At 44.7% G+C, this 16,786-nt stretch overlaps 1 protein-coding gene across 1 annotated transcript in view; it reads left to right on the top strand.

Moving 5' to 3' along the window:
• Window positions 1-9,240: 9,240 nt before the first annotated feature.
• The window catches only part of Sos1 (SOS Ras/Rac guanine nucleotide exchange factor 1), an 85,517-nt gene continuing 77,971 nt past the window's right edge, over window positions 9,241-16,786 (top strand). Inside the window, exon 1 of the mRNA XM_021185997.2 lies at window positions 9,241-9,858. Within this exon, the coding sequence (XP_021041656.1) occupies window positions 9,772-9,858 (87 nt within the window). The 5' untranslated portion in view covers window positions 9,241-9,771. The remainder of the gene's footprint in view (window positions 9,859-16,786) is intronic.

Genomic DNA, 16,786 nt, shown 5'->3' with positions numbered 1-16,786 from the left:
CTGGAGGGAAGGAGCAAAGGACCCAGGGAAACACAACCAGGTTTCATTTTGTTTATGTGACAGATGGACACTGTGTCACTTTCAGTAAAGCTGATAGGGTGAAATTATGCAGTAGTAGATTAAATGTTCTGCCACATTCTTATCCCATGTCTCAGACCAGTGCTGTTTCCCTCTTGCTCCCATCCCTCCTGGATACCAGTAAACTACCCTTTGGTTACTCTCATAAAAATGGGTTAAAGAGTCAGAAAAAGAGGATACAGCTCTTAAGGGGGTGGCCCAGCATCCTAGTTTTAGAGGCCTCAGCTTATCTCTCCTAGGGGCCTGGAATTTCCCTGTGGTTCCCAACTCTAGTTGGAATGCTGGCTTTCATCCAAAATCTCAAGTCAAATGTGTCAGGTTTGGAACGCACAGAGAAATGTGTGCATTGCCTTTGGCTGGCTTGACTCGTGATATGCAGAGGGGTGCATAATTAGAGCGGGTCCAGTACACAAAGGCAGGCATGTGTTTTTACTTATTTGGATTCAAGTCAATGAAATAATATTTCACAATTAAAAGTTTTCATAAAACTACAGAAGTTGGACACGGTAGCACATGCCTATAATACCAGAACTTGGGAGTCTAATGAAGGCGTGGCAGGTTCAGTCAATCTAGACTCTGTGACGAGGACTAGGGACATCCTCCAACCAGGGAGCAATGCTGTTGGAACTGTATTTTAAAGTGTTTGTTCATTGGCTTGATTTTGTGGAGTTTTGCTTTTGTTTATTTTCTTTCTTGGAGGAGGAAATAAAGTCACTGAGCAATGTTTACTCTTCTAATAGTCTATAACAAACATTTTGATATAAAATTAAAATACTTAATTACTAATACAAATTCAATGTATCCAATGTTAGCCTATAAAGGAAGGAGAAAAAAGAAAGGTGTTTGATAAATATACACACATATGCACATACATATGTATACACATGCATACACATGTGAACACACATGCACATAGCCATACATATGCACACATATATGCATATATACACACATATGTACACACACAATATATTATTGACAAACCTCATGGCAATCACTATCCTCTTATGACTGGCCATGTGAATGTAGCTCATTTTTAACAACTGCCTTCTTTTATTACCCATTCTATATTTTCTTTATCATTAGCTAGTCATGTTTCTTTACCAAATATGATAGCACACTCAGTTTTATTTGAAGTTTCCCATAGATCACACGACATAACACATTTTTAAAAAAGATTTATTTATTTTTATATATGTGAGTACACTGTGGATGCCTTCAAACACACCAGTAGAGGGCATCAGAATACATTACAGATGGTTGTGAGTCATCATGTGGTTGCTGGGAATTGAACTCAGACCTCCGGAAGAACAGCCAGTGCTCTTAACCCCTGAGCCATCTCTCCAGACCAAACAGCACATTTTAAGAGCCCAGCTGCATTCCAGACTTATTCTTTCTTACCTACACTGGCCTTTGTTTTGTTTTGTAGGAGCTGTTTATTTGTTGAATTTTTGACACAGGGTCCCATATAGCATCCAGGCTGGCCTTGAACTTGTTATTGAATTAGAATGCAACCCAATAGTTGAGCACAACAATCCCAGCTAACAGAGTAAATTCACTTTTAATCTGTGACTCAAAATCACAAAAGCCTAAAATGTCTGGGCGGTGTGCGCTCTCTCTCTCTCTCTCTCTCTCTCTATGTATGTATGTATGTATGTATGTATGTATGTATGTGTGTGTGTATGTAAGTATACATACCATCACATAATAAATGTGAGCAATCCAAATATCCATCACCAGGTGAATGTATCAAAAATGGGATGCAGACATATGATGTCTTGCAAAGGAAAGGAATGTCAGAATTTGAAGGAATTCCTTGAAAAGGAACCCCATGTCTGTGATTACAGCTCTCAGCAGATGGAGGCAGGAGGCTCAGGACTTCAAGACTAGCCTCTGCTACAGATAGAACTGGAGTTCAGCTGTGGCTACATGACACCCTGTCCAAAACCCCAAAATAAAAACAAGTAAGGAAATTTTGTTATATGTTATAACTTGGATGAAGTTTGATTTAAGAATATTATGCTAAGTACAATATGCTAGTCACGTATAACAGCAGCACATAGTACCATAGAACCCAGTGAATGTAGCCATCTTAAGCACATAAGTGGATACTATGATGCTTGTACAAGAACAAGATTGCCTAATGCGGTGGTTTGTATAGGTTTGACCCCTAGAGACTCATGAGTGTGAATGCTTGACTATAGAGAGTGGCACTGTTAGGAGTTGTGGCCTTGTGGAGATGGGTTTTGAGACCTCATAGGAGCTCAAGTCTGACCAGTGTGACACAATCCCTTTCTGCTGCCTGTGGATCAAGATGTAAAACTCTGAGTTCCTGCTGCAGCACCATGTCTGCCTAGAGGCTGTCATGCTTCCTGCCATGATGATAATGAACTGAACCTCTGAAACTGTAAGCCAGCACTGTTGCGGGAAATATCTAGAGCTAGCCCCTGCACCAGGCGATCTAATTTGCTGGGTCTCTCAGCTCACCAATTCACCAGCCCTGCTAGGCCACATGTCTCCCACCAGGCCATCTCTCCAATGGGGTCCCGAAGTTCCTCTCGATTTCATGAAATGCCCCACACATCCCTGGTTAGCCATTTCAACACCTAATTACCAGGTAGAATCAAGACTCCTAATGTTTAATTAGCCAATCAGGTTTATGTATCAGTAATAACACAGTTTATAAGATACCAATACAATAATTTCAGAGCCAAATGATAATGATAAAGCTTTAACACAATTGTTCTAGCCTTTTGATAACACCTTGTCAGCCTCCATTTTGTTCTCCTCAGCTCTCTCTCTCTCTCTCTGTCTCCGTCTGCCTCTCTCTCTCTCTCTCTGTCTCTCTCTCTCTGTCTCTCTCTCTCTCTCTGTCTCTCTCTCTGTCTCTCTCTCTGTGTCTCTCTCTCTCTCTCTGTCTCTCTCTCTGTCTCTCCCTCTGTCTCTGTCTCTCTCTGTCTCTGTCTCTCTCTCTGTCTCTCTGTCTCTCTCTCTCTCCTTAACTCCTTCATCCACCTCCCTTCTCCTGCTCAATCACAAACCTCCCACTGCCCTAATGTGATTGGACAGGGGAAATCCTGCAACACAGCCCCAATTAAATGTTTTTCTTTATAAAAAGTTGTCTTGGTCATGGTGTCTCTTCACAGTAATGAAACCCACTAGCTAAGACAGCTAACAATACATTTCACAAAACATCTCAGGGCTCAGCAGTGGGTAAGCACACTTGGTAGCCACACAAACCTGGTAATCTGAGTTCAATTCCTGGAGCCTCACTCACCTCCACCAAAAGAACGTGGAAGTTGTCCTCTGGCTCTCTGACTTTTATCCGTGTTCCCTGTCATGTGCAAGCTCACAAGCATCACATACAGAGGCTAGTAATAATAAAGGGGGAACTTTTTGAGACATGGTCTCACAGTGTAGCCCTGACTGGCCTGGAACTTGCTATATAGACCAGTCTGACCTTGAATTCACAGAAATCTGCCTCTCCTTGCCTCCCTAAAAGATTATAGGTGTGCACCCCCCCATGCCTGATCCATAAATGTTAGGTGATATATGTCTCTACTGTATGATGTCAAAGAAATGATATCTATAATAAAAAATTCATAGGAGTGGGAAGAATGGTAACTGCCAGGATGAAGGAATAGGGAATGGGAGTTTCTAACAGTATGGAGTTTTAGTTCTGCAATATGGAGTTTTGCACATTCATTGGGCCCAGTGGCACATGCTTGTGCACCTAGCAACCAGGAAGTTGATGCAGGAGGATTGTGAGTTCTAGGTCAGTCTGAGCTACAAAGTGAAACCCTAAAAACACAGTTCTATGTACTGATTATATAATAATGTGAATATACTCATTGAAAGTGGCTAAGACAGGGCTAGGATGTAGCTCAGTTAGTGTCTGCCTCACAGGCATGACACCCTGGGTTTGATCCTCAGCACTTCATAAACTGGAAATGGTGATGCCCGTCTGTAATGTCAGCATTCTGAGACAGAGACAGGAGAATCCGTAAATTCTTTTTTTTTTTTCTTTTTTCTTTTTTCGAGACAGGGTTTCTCTGTATAGCCCTGGCTGTCCTGGAACTCACTTTGTAGACCAGGCTGGCCTCGAATTCAGAAATCCACCTGCCACTGCCTCCCAAGTGCTGGGATTAAAGGCTTGCACCACTGCGCCCAGCTGAATCTGTAAGTTCTAAGTCATGCTTAGCTCTATATCAGGTTGATGAGCACACTGGACAGCATGAGTTCGTACCGAGAAACAAGAAACCAACATCCCCAAATAAAATAGAAAACCACAGGATATTCAGTTAGCTGTCAGTAAATTTGAATGATAAGGCTGTGTAGCTGAACCACGTAAGTGATGCAATCATATGTAATGACTATACATCTGCACTTTTGAAAGTCAGACTTTCTAACAATATCTGTGCATGTGCATTGTGGTAGCAGAACTCAAAACTTATCACTTACATCTCCTACTCTCAAAATTTTCATGCTTAAATTTGAAAATAACCGCCCCCTAATACATTTTAAATGACTTGAGATAAAATAAAATGAAATGTCATTTCAGGGCTAGAAAGATAGTCCAGTGGGTGAAAGGCTTGCTGCCCCAACTTGACGGCCTTAGAAATTCAAAGGAATAAAGTACTCATGAGCATGTTGGATGACAACTGTCCCTACCCTGGCATGCTATGGAGCCTGCAAATCATTACTGAAAGAGATCAAAGTTGAGGTTATGACTTAGTGGCAGAGTATTTGCCTGAAGAAGGTTAAGAAGAAACACGTTGGAAGTAGTAATGTTCAATCCCCAGCACCATCATAAGGAATAAATAACTTCCGGAAATGGAAAGATAGTCTGTGTTAAGAGGGCAATCTGTAGTAGCACAAGCCTATAGGCAAACAATCGAAACAAAAGAATCTCTTTAAAGAACGCCTTTGGGACACTTTGGTGAAATCGGAACAAAGTGGCCATCTAGTTGATACTCTATCAATATCAGCTTTCCAAATTTAAGACTTTTACTCTTAAATAAACCCAACTCTGGTGTGACAGCTGTAATCCCAGCACTTGGCAGGGGCTGGCAGGAAGGTCAAAAAGTCACTGTCATCTTTAACTACATCATGATTTTGAGATCAGCCTGGACTTCATGAGACACCCTTCTCCCACCACATAAAGAAAATAATAATGGCCGGGCGTGGTGGCACACGCCTTTAATCCCAGCACTTGGGAGGCAGAGGCAGGCAGATTTCTGAGTTAGAGGCCAGTCTGGTCTACAAAGTGAGTTCCAGGACAGCCAAGGCTATACAGAGAAAGCCTGTCTTGAGAAACAAACAAACAAACAAACAAAAAAAGAAAGAAAGAAAGAGAAATAATGATGACAAAAATCCCTTATAGGCTGGTATAGCCTCTCTCTCTCTCTCTCTCTCTCTCTCTCTCTCACACACACACACACACAAATGAACACACACACACTTTGTTATTTAAAAGAAAAATTGGTCTATGTTCTTTCACTCGTCGTGGCTTAGAATTAGTTTGTAGTATTCAATCAAAAACAGTATTGGGAATTTGGTTAAAATTGCTTTGATCTGTGTGATCAGTTTGAGGATCTATTATGATGTGAATCAAATGGAGAGAAGATTTTTGCAAAAAGTTGAACCCTGTGGGGATTCTAACAAATAGCAAGTGGGAAGAAAAATCTTGACCGTTTGACCATTTCTTATAATTGTATCTACCCTGCTTCCTACCACCTTTGCAAAGTGGGAGGAGAGAGGACAAGGGAGAGGATGAATACTAACTGGTAAGCATCCAGTGCTCTGCTCAATCCGGGTTTTCTCTGGTATGTTTCCCGAGGACACACTATTTGAAACAGGGGAATTGAAGGTGAGGGTTGAGGGGGAAAAAAGATTCAAAGAATGCAGTTGAATGTGCTTCAGGAGGCTATAAATGTTAATGGTTGAAGTTGCTGTTCTTAATGCCTGTGAGACCCTGAAGTTCAAGGGTAGGAATTCTGCATGGGGACTGAGGACTGTAGAGACACAATATTTAAGCTTTAGGGTGGGGTTGGGGGAGACTAGGTGAGAGTTTCTAAATGCCAGGGGTTTTGAGGTGTGACAGTGCTGCACGGATTGGAGAAGACGTTACAGGTATTCCAAACACTTGGAACAAACAACACGAGCATGGGTGTGATGGGTGTGAGGGAGGCCAGATGTATTTGGACCGATAAGTAGAGGTGTGATTGTGCAAAACCATGAGTACCAGGTTAAGGACCTTGGAGTTTGTCCTGCGAAGCCAGTGGATCTGGAACAGAAAAGCAGCTAGATCCCACACCCGCTGCGATGGAGGAAAGCAGGTGGTCCTGTCTTGGCCAGCCGAACCACCCTTTCACCTGCAGCGAGCGCGGTCCCGGCCTGGCGTCCTCCCCGCCCCTTCCCTTGATGCTCCAGGTCGGATGAGTTCGGAACTCGGCTACAATGCCTGGGCGCTCTTGCTTTGGGATGCGACGAGTGAGTACAGACGCGCCCCCTTGCGTCACCTCCGTTCTGGCAGTGAGGCTGCCTAGCACCGTGGAGTGGCGCCAAGGGGAGCGTCTGCGCTTGCGCCGCCAGTCGGAGGCCCTCTGCGCGAGATCGACGCGTTTGTGCCTGGCATTGCTATCTGCTGTTCTTGGTGTTTGCTTTTGTCCTAAGAGATGTAGGCAGACAGTTGGAAGAGGCTCGATGGCTCCACGACTTCCCCTCTTGCTACTCCGCTAGGAAGCAATTTCCCTTGAGCCACTTGCTTTCAGTCTGCAGCCAGAATTTCACACTGGTGAAAACCTGACCTGGCCGACAATCCATGTTCCCAGGGCTTGCTCCCTTTGTACTTAAATCACCTAGTGCAAGGGAATCTTGGAGTTCAGTTAACTTAATGCTCTCTGGTATCTTGAAGTGATTTTATGTAGATTTTGCTCGCACAATCCCAAAGATCACCTATTTTCCTGCGATAACTTTATGGAATGTTTGTTTGTTTGTTTTGAGAAAGGGTTTCACTATGTAGCTCTGACTGTCCAGGAACTCACTATGTAGACCAGGCTGGCCTCGAACTCCTCTGTCCCAAATGCTGGGACTAAAGACTTGTACTACTACACCAGGCAACTATGTATTCTTACTGCAAGTTTCCTCTATGCAACTTTGATGCCATTAAAAGCAGTGCCTCCTGCTGTGCATACGTAATAAATCCTGGGATATGATAATGAACTACATACATAAAATGTTGATTTTGTTGTTGTTGTTGTTTGCATTTACATTCTAGTGAGGGGCGTTCACAAATAGATGTTTTTGAGTGCTTGGAAAGAGTTATACAGGATGGTAGTTAATTAGACTGATCAGAATAGGCTTCTTGGAGATTTTGATGTTTAGAACTAGCCATGTGAACACCTAGGCACTCCAGACTGGGAGGAGTGGTGCTTTCTGGGAATACACAGGTTAGAGTTGACTAGAGTGTGATAAACCATGATTGACAGTTGAGAGAAAACCTTAAGTTTTAAGTAAGTGCCAGATTGGTAACTTTGTGTCGAACTTTGAAGTGTGTGTTCTTTAGATTTTGAGATAGCATTTCATGCAGCCCTGGCTGGACTGGAACCCACCACGCAGCTGAGATTGGCCTTGCTCCTCTGCATCTACCTCTCTCCCGAGAGCTGAGCTGCGATTAGCGGCTACATCACTGCTCGCAGCTTGAAATGTGTTTTAATAATGAGAAGCCAAGGATTCGTTTTCTATAATTGGTTGATTTGGTTCAGTCATTTAAAACCACACAAACCAGTTGTTGAAAATAACGGATATATCAGTTGTTCTCTGAAACTCCTTTTCTAAGTCCTTCCTAAGCTATAATTCCTCTGTCTTTCTCTTTTAAAAAATTATATTTATCTTGTGTGTGGTGCACCTGCCACTGGACATGTGTAGAGATCAGACGAACTTCTGGGAGTCAGTTTTTCTGCTCCCAGCGTTTGGGTCTCTAAGACAGAACTTGGGTTCCCAGTCGTGGCTGCACCTGCTCTTTCCTGGCTGAGCCCTCCCACCAGCAGGCCTGCTCTGTTGTCTTACTACTCTGATGGTTAATGGATGAACTTCAAACTGTTATTGAACACGTTCAAAATGAGGGGGACTTTTTTTTTTTAAGATGCAAATCTGTATATGTATTATAAAAGGAAAGACTTACAGATTTCATTCACATCCTATGAGGTAGTCTAAAAGATGGTGGTTTCAAACATTTTTCATCTGTGAGATCTTGTTTATTGTACTACAAAACAGCAAGACATAATGTTAATTTGAACCTAGGCTGGTTCTTCAACTGTCTTCTCATCTATGAAATGAAAACTGAGAACTAAGACAACGTTTTACTAAGAAAGCGTTTAATGATAGAGCACAATGTGCCACATCGTTGCACAGTGCCACTATAATAAGCATGTCCATCCTTAGGATGGAGGGACAATTCATAGGTACTGCTTTTATAGCATTCTATATGCGATTTTTATATCTCTATCCTGGGTTCTGTACCAAGGCGAGGTGAGGGCTGGGAGGAAATCCCTGCCTTCCAGAAGCTAATTATCCAGTCGAAGCTATGAAAGATCCCAAGCAGGACAGGCTAAATCCATAAATAAAAGCTCGTGGGTTTGAATAGACACATGATCAATAAATACTATATGTATGCGTTACGTCCTCATTGGCGTGGAAAGGCAGATGGAAACAAGGCAATCTCTCCTCCCACCAGACAAACACTGAGCAGTCGGGCCGCCTTTTTTGTTTGTTTGTTTTGTTTTGTTTTGTTTTTGTGAGAGGGATCTATCTTTTGTGCAATCTGTTTAGTATACAGTGCATGCTCAGGGCACTTCTTATCTTCGTGCTGGGAACAAAGTACACACACCCCTTTTCTGAAACACAGGGCCTAGGATCGCCTAGAGCTGGATGGGCTCCCGGGCGGTCGGACCACACAAAGGGGGCGCTTCGCCTGCTCGCAGGCCCCCACACCCAGGTTCTCGGGTCGCGGGTTCGCCTTCAGGGTCCTTCAGCCCCGCCTCTCCGAGTGCCCTCCCCAGCCTCTGGCGCGCACCCCTCCTCATCCGCGGGCAGCCGGAAAACCCGGAGCGAACCGGTCCGGGCCAGCGGCGCATGCTCAGTTGCGAGCAGGTTCAGTTTGCTAGTAGGAAGCTCCGGCGCTACACCGGCGGCAGCAGCGGCAGCGGTAGCAGCAGCGGCGGCGGCGGCGACGGCCGAGCGGCCGGATTCCCCGGCAGCGACCTCGGTCCCTCCCCGTTCCCCACCGACCCCTGCTCCCGCTTCGTCCCGTTCTGGGCCTCTCGCTTGAGTTCCCCGCTGGCGAGCGGGCGCCACCGGCCGGAGCGTCCATCCACGCGCCGTCTCTCGGCGGGCCAGGCCGTGCCGGGGAGCGCAGCCCCGGCGGAGGGCGGCCCGGGGCGGAGCGGGGGGCCTGCCCCGGGGCGGTGGTGCGGGATGCCGCCGCCGCCGCCGCCGGGTTGCGTTGGCTCTCGGCGAGCGGCGCGCGTGTCGGGTGGGTGTCCGGCCGCGGGCCTCGCCCCCCAGACTCCTCGCCAGCGCTAGCCGGGCCGCGCGGCGCCCCGAGGGGGCCGGGCCGTGCACGGGCTGTGGCCCTTCTCCGCGCCGCGAGCCGCCGCCCCTCCGCCCGCCCCGAGGCGCCCCGCGGGCACCATGCAGGCGCAGCAGCTGCCTTACGAGTTTTTCAGCGAGGAGAACGCGCCCAAGTGGCGGGGGCTGCTGGTGCCTGCGCTGAAAAAGGTAGGGGCGCGGAACCCGCTTCCCGGCCGCAGTCCGCGCGGGGCCGGGCGAGGGCGGGGAGGCGGGGCGCCACTGTCGCCTTTCTTCCCGGTCTCGGATCTCGGGGAGGTCTGCCCGGGCTGCGAGGTTCCCCGCGTCCGCTGCTCCAGCTGTTGACACTCGCCCGGGGTGCGTGGGAAGGCCGCACACAGTCGGGGAGGGTTGGTCTGGATCATCCAAGCGCGGAGGCGGGGGTTGGAGGAGCCTCGGTTTTCCGTGGAGGTCAACGAAGGCCATTGCCTACCTTCTCGATCTTCCGAACTGCGGTCAACCTCTCGTTTAGGAGTCCGGTACTCTCACTGGCTCGAAAGTGCCTTGGCCACAGTGCTTGCCTAAGTAATTGCGAGGTTGCTTGCCAGCAAGAACATGGCCTGCTCGGCTGTGCTCGTCCTCAGTCATAACTCCCCGTTTTCTTGACCCCCTCCCCCATTACAGCGGTGATGCACATGCCACTGTATTCAGATTGGTTCTTTTGAAGTGTCTGAGAATCTTTGAACGTCATTTGGTTTGGTGTTTTGCATCTTTTAGTCTTTATGTCTTTGAGTTTGCCAGAGGTTGAAATAAATTATTTGGAAATGTTGCTACATTTTAAAAGCTTCTAAAGCAACTGTCTGTCCTTTGGTTAGGCGTTTTGAATTTTTGTTTGCCAGTGGTTAAAGTTATTCGTGAATGTTGCTACATTTAAAAAGCTTCTAAAGCAACACTTAGTGACATAGTAAATACTAAGTATTAGTAGTACTAAGACATCTGAAACAGGCGTGTTTGAATGGATTTTAAAACAACCAGATTGGTTCTTGTTTTCATTTGCCTTACCTGTAGAAATTGTTTTACTCTTCAGTAGTTTTAATCTCCATTTCTTGTTGCTCAGATGGTTTTCGTGCTGTCTTTGCTAAGATGCAGTTTTGTTACTACTGAGTACCTGGCGTTTACTGTGCCACTATGCAGAGCCTTTTCTATTTTACCAGAAAGTTTTGAAAGGTATTTCATACTCCTCAGAGGCCAGTACCTTTCAGTTTCTCCTTTGCTCTGTTCTCCCCTTCCCCTCTTGGTAGGTTATATGGAAACTGTTGGCTTTGTTGGAAGACTTTGCTTTTTATCTTTCAGACTTGGGTTCCTGGGTTTTATCCTCAAGTGTCTCCTTACTTACAAACCTCTGTATTTTTCTAAGAAAATCAAAGAGACTACCTTGTTGTGCATCCTTAATGACCCCATGAGACTTCAGTCCATTTCTACATTGGCTTGACCTGCAAAATTGCCTGCTTAGCTTGGAGAATTGGAGAAGAATGCCTCATGATGCTAGAAGTTTGGTATTTTGACAGAACAGGATGAAGACAGAAAAATTGATTTATATGTACAAAAGCTCTCATAGAACACTACCAGTTTGAGGTATATGGCTTAAAAGCAATAGCTCCTATTCTAAGGAAACCTCCAAAGTAACACTCGAGGCTCCTTTAGAATGGTAGACAGAGCATTGTAGAAGTTGGCAGACTACTCTAACTTGCCACTTGGGTGGCCCTTGCTGAAATCTATTTTGTGTGGCGGCTGGCATTGTGGATTTTGTTTTTTTTTTCAATGTATGTAATTAGTCACCAGTTTCTTTTTTTCGAGACAGGGTTTCTCTGTATAGCCCTGGCTGTCCTGGAAATCGCTCTGTAGCCCAGGCTGGCCTCGAACTCAGAAATCCGCCTGCCTCTGCCTCCCAAGTGCTGGGATTAAAGACGTGCGCCACCAACTCCCGGCAGTCACCAGTTTCTTAAAATGAGAACTATCACATAAACTCTGAGGTTTGTTTGTTTGTTTTGAATTATAGATGGACTGGCCATACATTTTCTTTTTTTTTTTTTTGGTTTTTCGAGACAGGGTTTCTCTGTATAGCCCTGGAACTCAGAAATCCGCCTGCCTCTGCCTCCCGAGTGCTGGGATTAAAGGCGTGCGCCACCACGCCCAGCTCTGGCCATACATTTTCACCATCAGTAAACCGCTAGAGTTTTGAGTGACTGCTTTCTTTGGAAAGGGGTTTGTCTCCAGTTCACCACAGTGTTGCTTGTGTTCTATAGCTCGTGGTTGATTGGTTTTCCATTTGAAGCAGAGACCTCCCTGCAGAAGTGATATGAAGAGGGAGTTTACAGAGTCTCCCTTATGTGTGAGGTTCTTTTCCTCATTTAAATTTCCACCTGCAATGCTCTTAAGACACCCAAGACAAAGTTGGATATATTCTCATATTCTGAATATGTATGTGTGTTGGGCCTTTCATGTAGATGTGCCCTTGGACATTTTGTGTGGGTGTGTCCTTATCTTGAACCCTTCAGACTTTAAACTACTTGTACAGTGCCCAACTGTGTGTTTTCATACCTGAGGCTTTTTGGATAGTCTGTGCATTTTATCTGGTCTAATACTATTCAACCTCAGAGATTTTCTCAAACCCTTAGGGCTGAGTTGGATTGTGCTCCATTGTTTCTTCCTAGTGGCCCATCCTAACTCAGCAGTGAATTTTAAGTCCTAATTTACTTGTCCATATTCACATTAGCTACCCTATTGGACTTGTACACAGGTGCTATGCCGGACACCTGTTAGGTTTTGTTTGTTTGTTTTTTGGTTTTTCCAGACAGGGTTTCTCTTTATAGCCCTGACTGTTCTGGAACTCACTTTGTAGATTAGGCTGGCCTCGAACTCAGAAATTTGCCTGCCTCTGCCTCCCAAGTGCTGGGACTAAAGGCGTGGGCCACCACACCCACCCGGGTGGGACTCATTTTGAACAAGTATCTTTGTAGGTTACCTTGAGTTTGTCAGACTTTAAAGTAATTTAGAAATGTTGCTACATTTTTTTTAAAGCTTCTAAAGCAACATTGTAACTTAGTAAATCTTCAAATCCCCCTCCTTTTGGTTTGGCGTTTTGAATTTCTACCCTTTGTATGCTGCATATAGTTTGCCAGTAGTTAGCTATTTGGAAATGTTGCCAAGTCTGTAAGGGGATACTCAAAACTGACCCCCACCACCAGTTTTTAACTTCTTGATTAATGGCTTTAAACTTTTATTTGATTGGCTCAAAACTGAAGCCTAGGACTCCTTTCTGTACTGCTGCCCCCCTTCAGGCCAACCTTCTGCTTATCAACCTCTAACATGCTCTTGGACTCTGCTCTGCTAACTGCTTGGAGTTTCCGAGGTTACTGTGGTAGCCTCTCAGTTGAGTTCCTTACCCCCAACCCACCTGCCTTTACATATTTCAGAAGTTATAAAGTACTTTTGAACATGTTATACATTTGTTCAAAATTGTTGATGTCCTTTAAGTTAAAGTTAGGGTTTTTTTTTGTTTGTTTGTTTTGTTTTGTTTTGTTTTTTTAAAGATTTTTATTTATTTTATGTATATGACAAGTACACTGTAGCTGATCTCGGAAACACCAGAAGAGGGCATCGGATCCCATTACAGATGTTTGTGAGCCACCATGTGGTTGCTGGGAATTGAACTCAGGACCTTTGGAAGAGCAGTCAGTGCTCTTGATCGCTGAGCCATCTCCCCAGCCCTAAAGTTAAGTTTTTTAAGCATGGAATTTATAAGATGGCTTTACCTTGGCCTTCCTGTTTGATTTCCTACCCAGATCTTTCTGGAGAGCACTGCTCCTTTTCCTGAATGTATTTATTAGGCCCCACAGTGTCTTTCCTACTACATCTATCATATCCCACAAATACTTGATTCTTGTTTCAGAACAGGTATTGCCCTTGGCACTAAGGATAAATGACATATATTAAGAAGACTAAGTGGAGGCAAGGTGGTAGTGGATATGTCTGGAGAGAGGACTTGTTTTTAAGCCAGGGATTTTGTGTTTTTTTGTTTTTGTTTTTTATTAGATATTTTCTTTATATACATTTCAAATGCTATCCTGAAAGTTCCCTATACCCTCCCTCCGCCCTGCTCCCCTACCCACCCACTCCCACTTCTTGGCCCTGGCATTCCCCTGTACTGGGGCATATAAAGTTTGCAATACCAAGGGACCTCTCTTCCCAGTGATGGCCGACTAGGCCATCTTCTGCTACATATGCAGCTAGAGGTATGAGCTCTGGGGGGTACTGGTTAGTTCATATTGTTGTTCCTCCTATAGGGTTGCACACCCCTTCAGCTCCTTGGGTGCTTTCTCTAGCTTCTCCATTGGGGAGGGCTTTTGTTTTTAGACATTTTACAGCTCAGACTAATCTTGAACTTGTAGCTTAGCTGTCCTGGCTCAACTACCCTGGTGCTGGGGTTATAGGTATGGGCTAGCTAGCACACCTGGCCAGTGAGGTGTTTTAAGTAGGGAAGTAACACTTGGTTTGAAGTTTAGAAACCTCACTTTGGCCAAGGAAGAGGAAGAATGAGGCCTCAGGTAAGGGAGAGAAGCAAGAAGGCTTTGTCTAAGAGGAAATACACATTTGGATTAAGATGGATGCTATGTGAGTAGTGTTGAAAAGGCAGAACTGTCGGGACCTAGCATCTCACTATGTGACTGTAGGAATGTTAAGGAAGTCAGGTTTGCTTGCAGCTTGTCACTGAACTTTGGGATGGAGAGACAGGTAACATAATGAAATGATTTGGAACATGTTGGTCTTAAAGGCCTTTTAGATCGTCTAGGCCTAGTTCTCCAGTTGGCAGCCCAGCTTTGATACCCGATGCAGCAGATTTTGAAGTATGAAGTAGAGTAGATGAAGTGTATCTATAGAAAAACTTATGTATGAGTCAGGTTTGATGGTACAGACAGTAGTAGATTAGAGTGCACACCTAGTGTGTATGAGATCCTGGGTTTAGTTCCCATTATTGACAAAAGAACCATATGTATGGGTACTGTGGCAGATCTATTCAGCTCCACACAGCAATCGAAATGTATACTATCCATAATCGACAAGGAAATGAGTGAATGAACTGTGGTGCAGCCGTATAGTGGAATACATGGGAATGTAGGTTACTGATGCGCATGCAGTGTGGCCAACCTGCTAAGTAACCGACAAGCCAAACTAAAACCAGCATGTTCTATAGGCTTCACTCTCATAAAACTATAGGAAATGCAAACTGATACAGACGATTGGTTATTATAAAAACAGACTTTTAGATGATTATGTTGACACAGGCCTGTAATCACACAGATGAGAAGGAAGGACAAGAAGACCAGGAGCTAAGGTCTTTCTTAGCTACACAGCGAAAGAACAACAAACCAAAAGGAGACTTTTATGTCTACTTATCTTGAGTATGCTATAGTGCTAGGTGATGTCAAATCATACAACTTCGATATTTGTGGCTTAGTGTTGACTAGTTGTTCTCAGTGAATACCAATGTAGCCATCATCTTAGAATCTACTACTGTCTCACTATGTTTGCTTTATCACACGCCTATCCACTTTCCCTCCCGTTAATCTGTTGTTGTGTTTTGAGACAGTCTCTCCCAATGTAGCCTGGAAAACGCTCTGAAGCCCAGGCTGGTCTCAGACTTGTGGCAATGGTCCTGTCTCTGCCCCTCCCCCTCCAGTGATGAGCTAACAGGTATGAGCTGCTCTGTCCAGCTTATCTAATTTTTTTTTTTTTAAGACAGGGTATCTATCCATTCATTCATCCATCAACCCACCTATAACTCTAAGCCAGCTCTGGCTGTCCTTTGCCCACCTCTGCCTTCCAAGTGCTGGGATTTAGGGGTACACTACCACACCTGGCACTTATGTGATATCCTGATGAATTTTATAGTTGCAGGTATAAGCATACTTTATTCCTAAATCCTTCAACCCACATCCGTAACTAGAAATCAATAGCTTTTGAAAAACAGTTCCTTTTGGTTTAGTAGGAAGTTCCTATGCAGTGGAGCATACAGATGCCACTTGGAGTACTTAGTGACTGTTTACTGTCAAAGTCTACTAAAGGATGGGCCACTCCCTTCCCAGAGGTAGCCGCCACTGCTGTAACATTTCAGCATCTCACATCGGTTACTCTCATCTGTTCCGGAATAGCATGTAAATGAATCAAGTAGTGTATATATTTTTCTATTGTTTTCTTATTTTTTTCAATTTTTTATTAGATATTTTCTTCATTTACATTTCAAATGCTATACCCTATACCCTCACCCCACTCTGCTCCCCTCCCCACCCACTCCTACTTCTTGGCCCTGGCATTCTCCTGTACTGGGGCATATAAAGTTTGCAAGACCAAGGGGCTCTCTGTTCCCAGTGATGGCGGACTAGGCCATCCTCTGCTGTAGTGTGTATTTTTAGTGAGGTGTTTGAGAGAATGCTTTAAGAATTCCGTCCTTTTTCCCACCATGTGAACTGTGTCACAGTTTATCTAGTGCATGGAAAGCTGGTGCTTTAAATTTGGAGCTATTATTAAAGCTGCCATAAATGTTCTTTAAAAATTGCATTTATGTGTTTGTGCATGTATGCACATGCATGCACAGACGTGGAGGCCAGAAGACAACTTACAGGAATCTGTTCTTTCCTTCTGCCATGTGGATCTCAAATCAATCTCTGCGTGGTGGCAGGTGAGCCACAGGCGCAAATGGTCTTGTTGAGCCGGTGTCTCATGTAACCAGGCTAGCCTTGACCTCCTAGTGCTCCTGGGCCACAGGTGTGCACACTCAGCCCCCATGGTGCTTACAGGAGTCTGCTTAGCGACGGCTTTTACACTGCTTACAGGATAGAGATCTGTTTATGAGAAACTGCTAGATCTTTCCCCAATTGCCAGTGTTTGATGTTACTAGTCTTTAACTTTAGTGGTTTGAAGTGCTATCTTATTTTAACTGTGTCTTGTATCCCATGGTAGATAATTACATTGATCGCTTTTCTATATTCTTTTTTGCACTGTGTGTGTGTGCGTGTGTGTGTGTGTGTGTGTGTGTGTGAGAGAGAGAGAGAGAGAGAGAGAGAGAGAGAGAGAGAGA

This window comes from Mus caroli, chromosome 17, assembly GCF_900094665.2.
Source record: "Mus caroli chromosome 17, CAROLI_EIJ_v1.1, whole genome shotgun sequence".
Lineage (NCBI taxonomy): Eukaryota > Metazoa > Chordata > Mammalia > Rodentia > Muridae > Mus > Mus caroli.
This window is presented reverse-complemented; position numbering and strand designations above follow the sequence as displayed.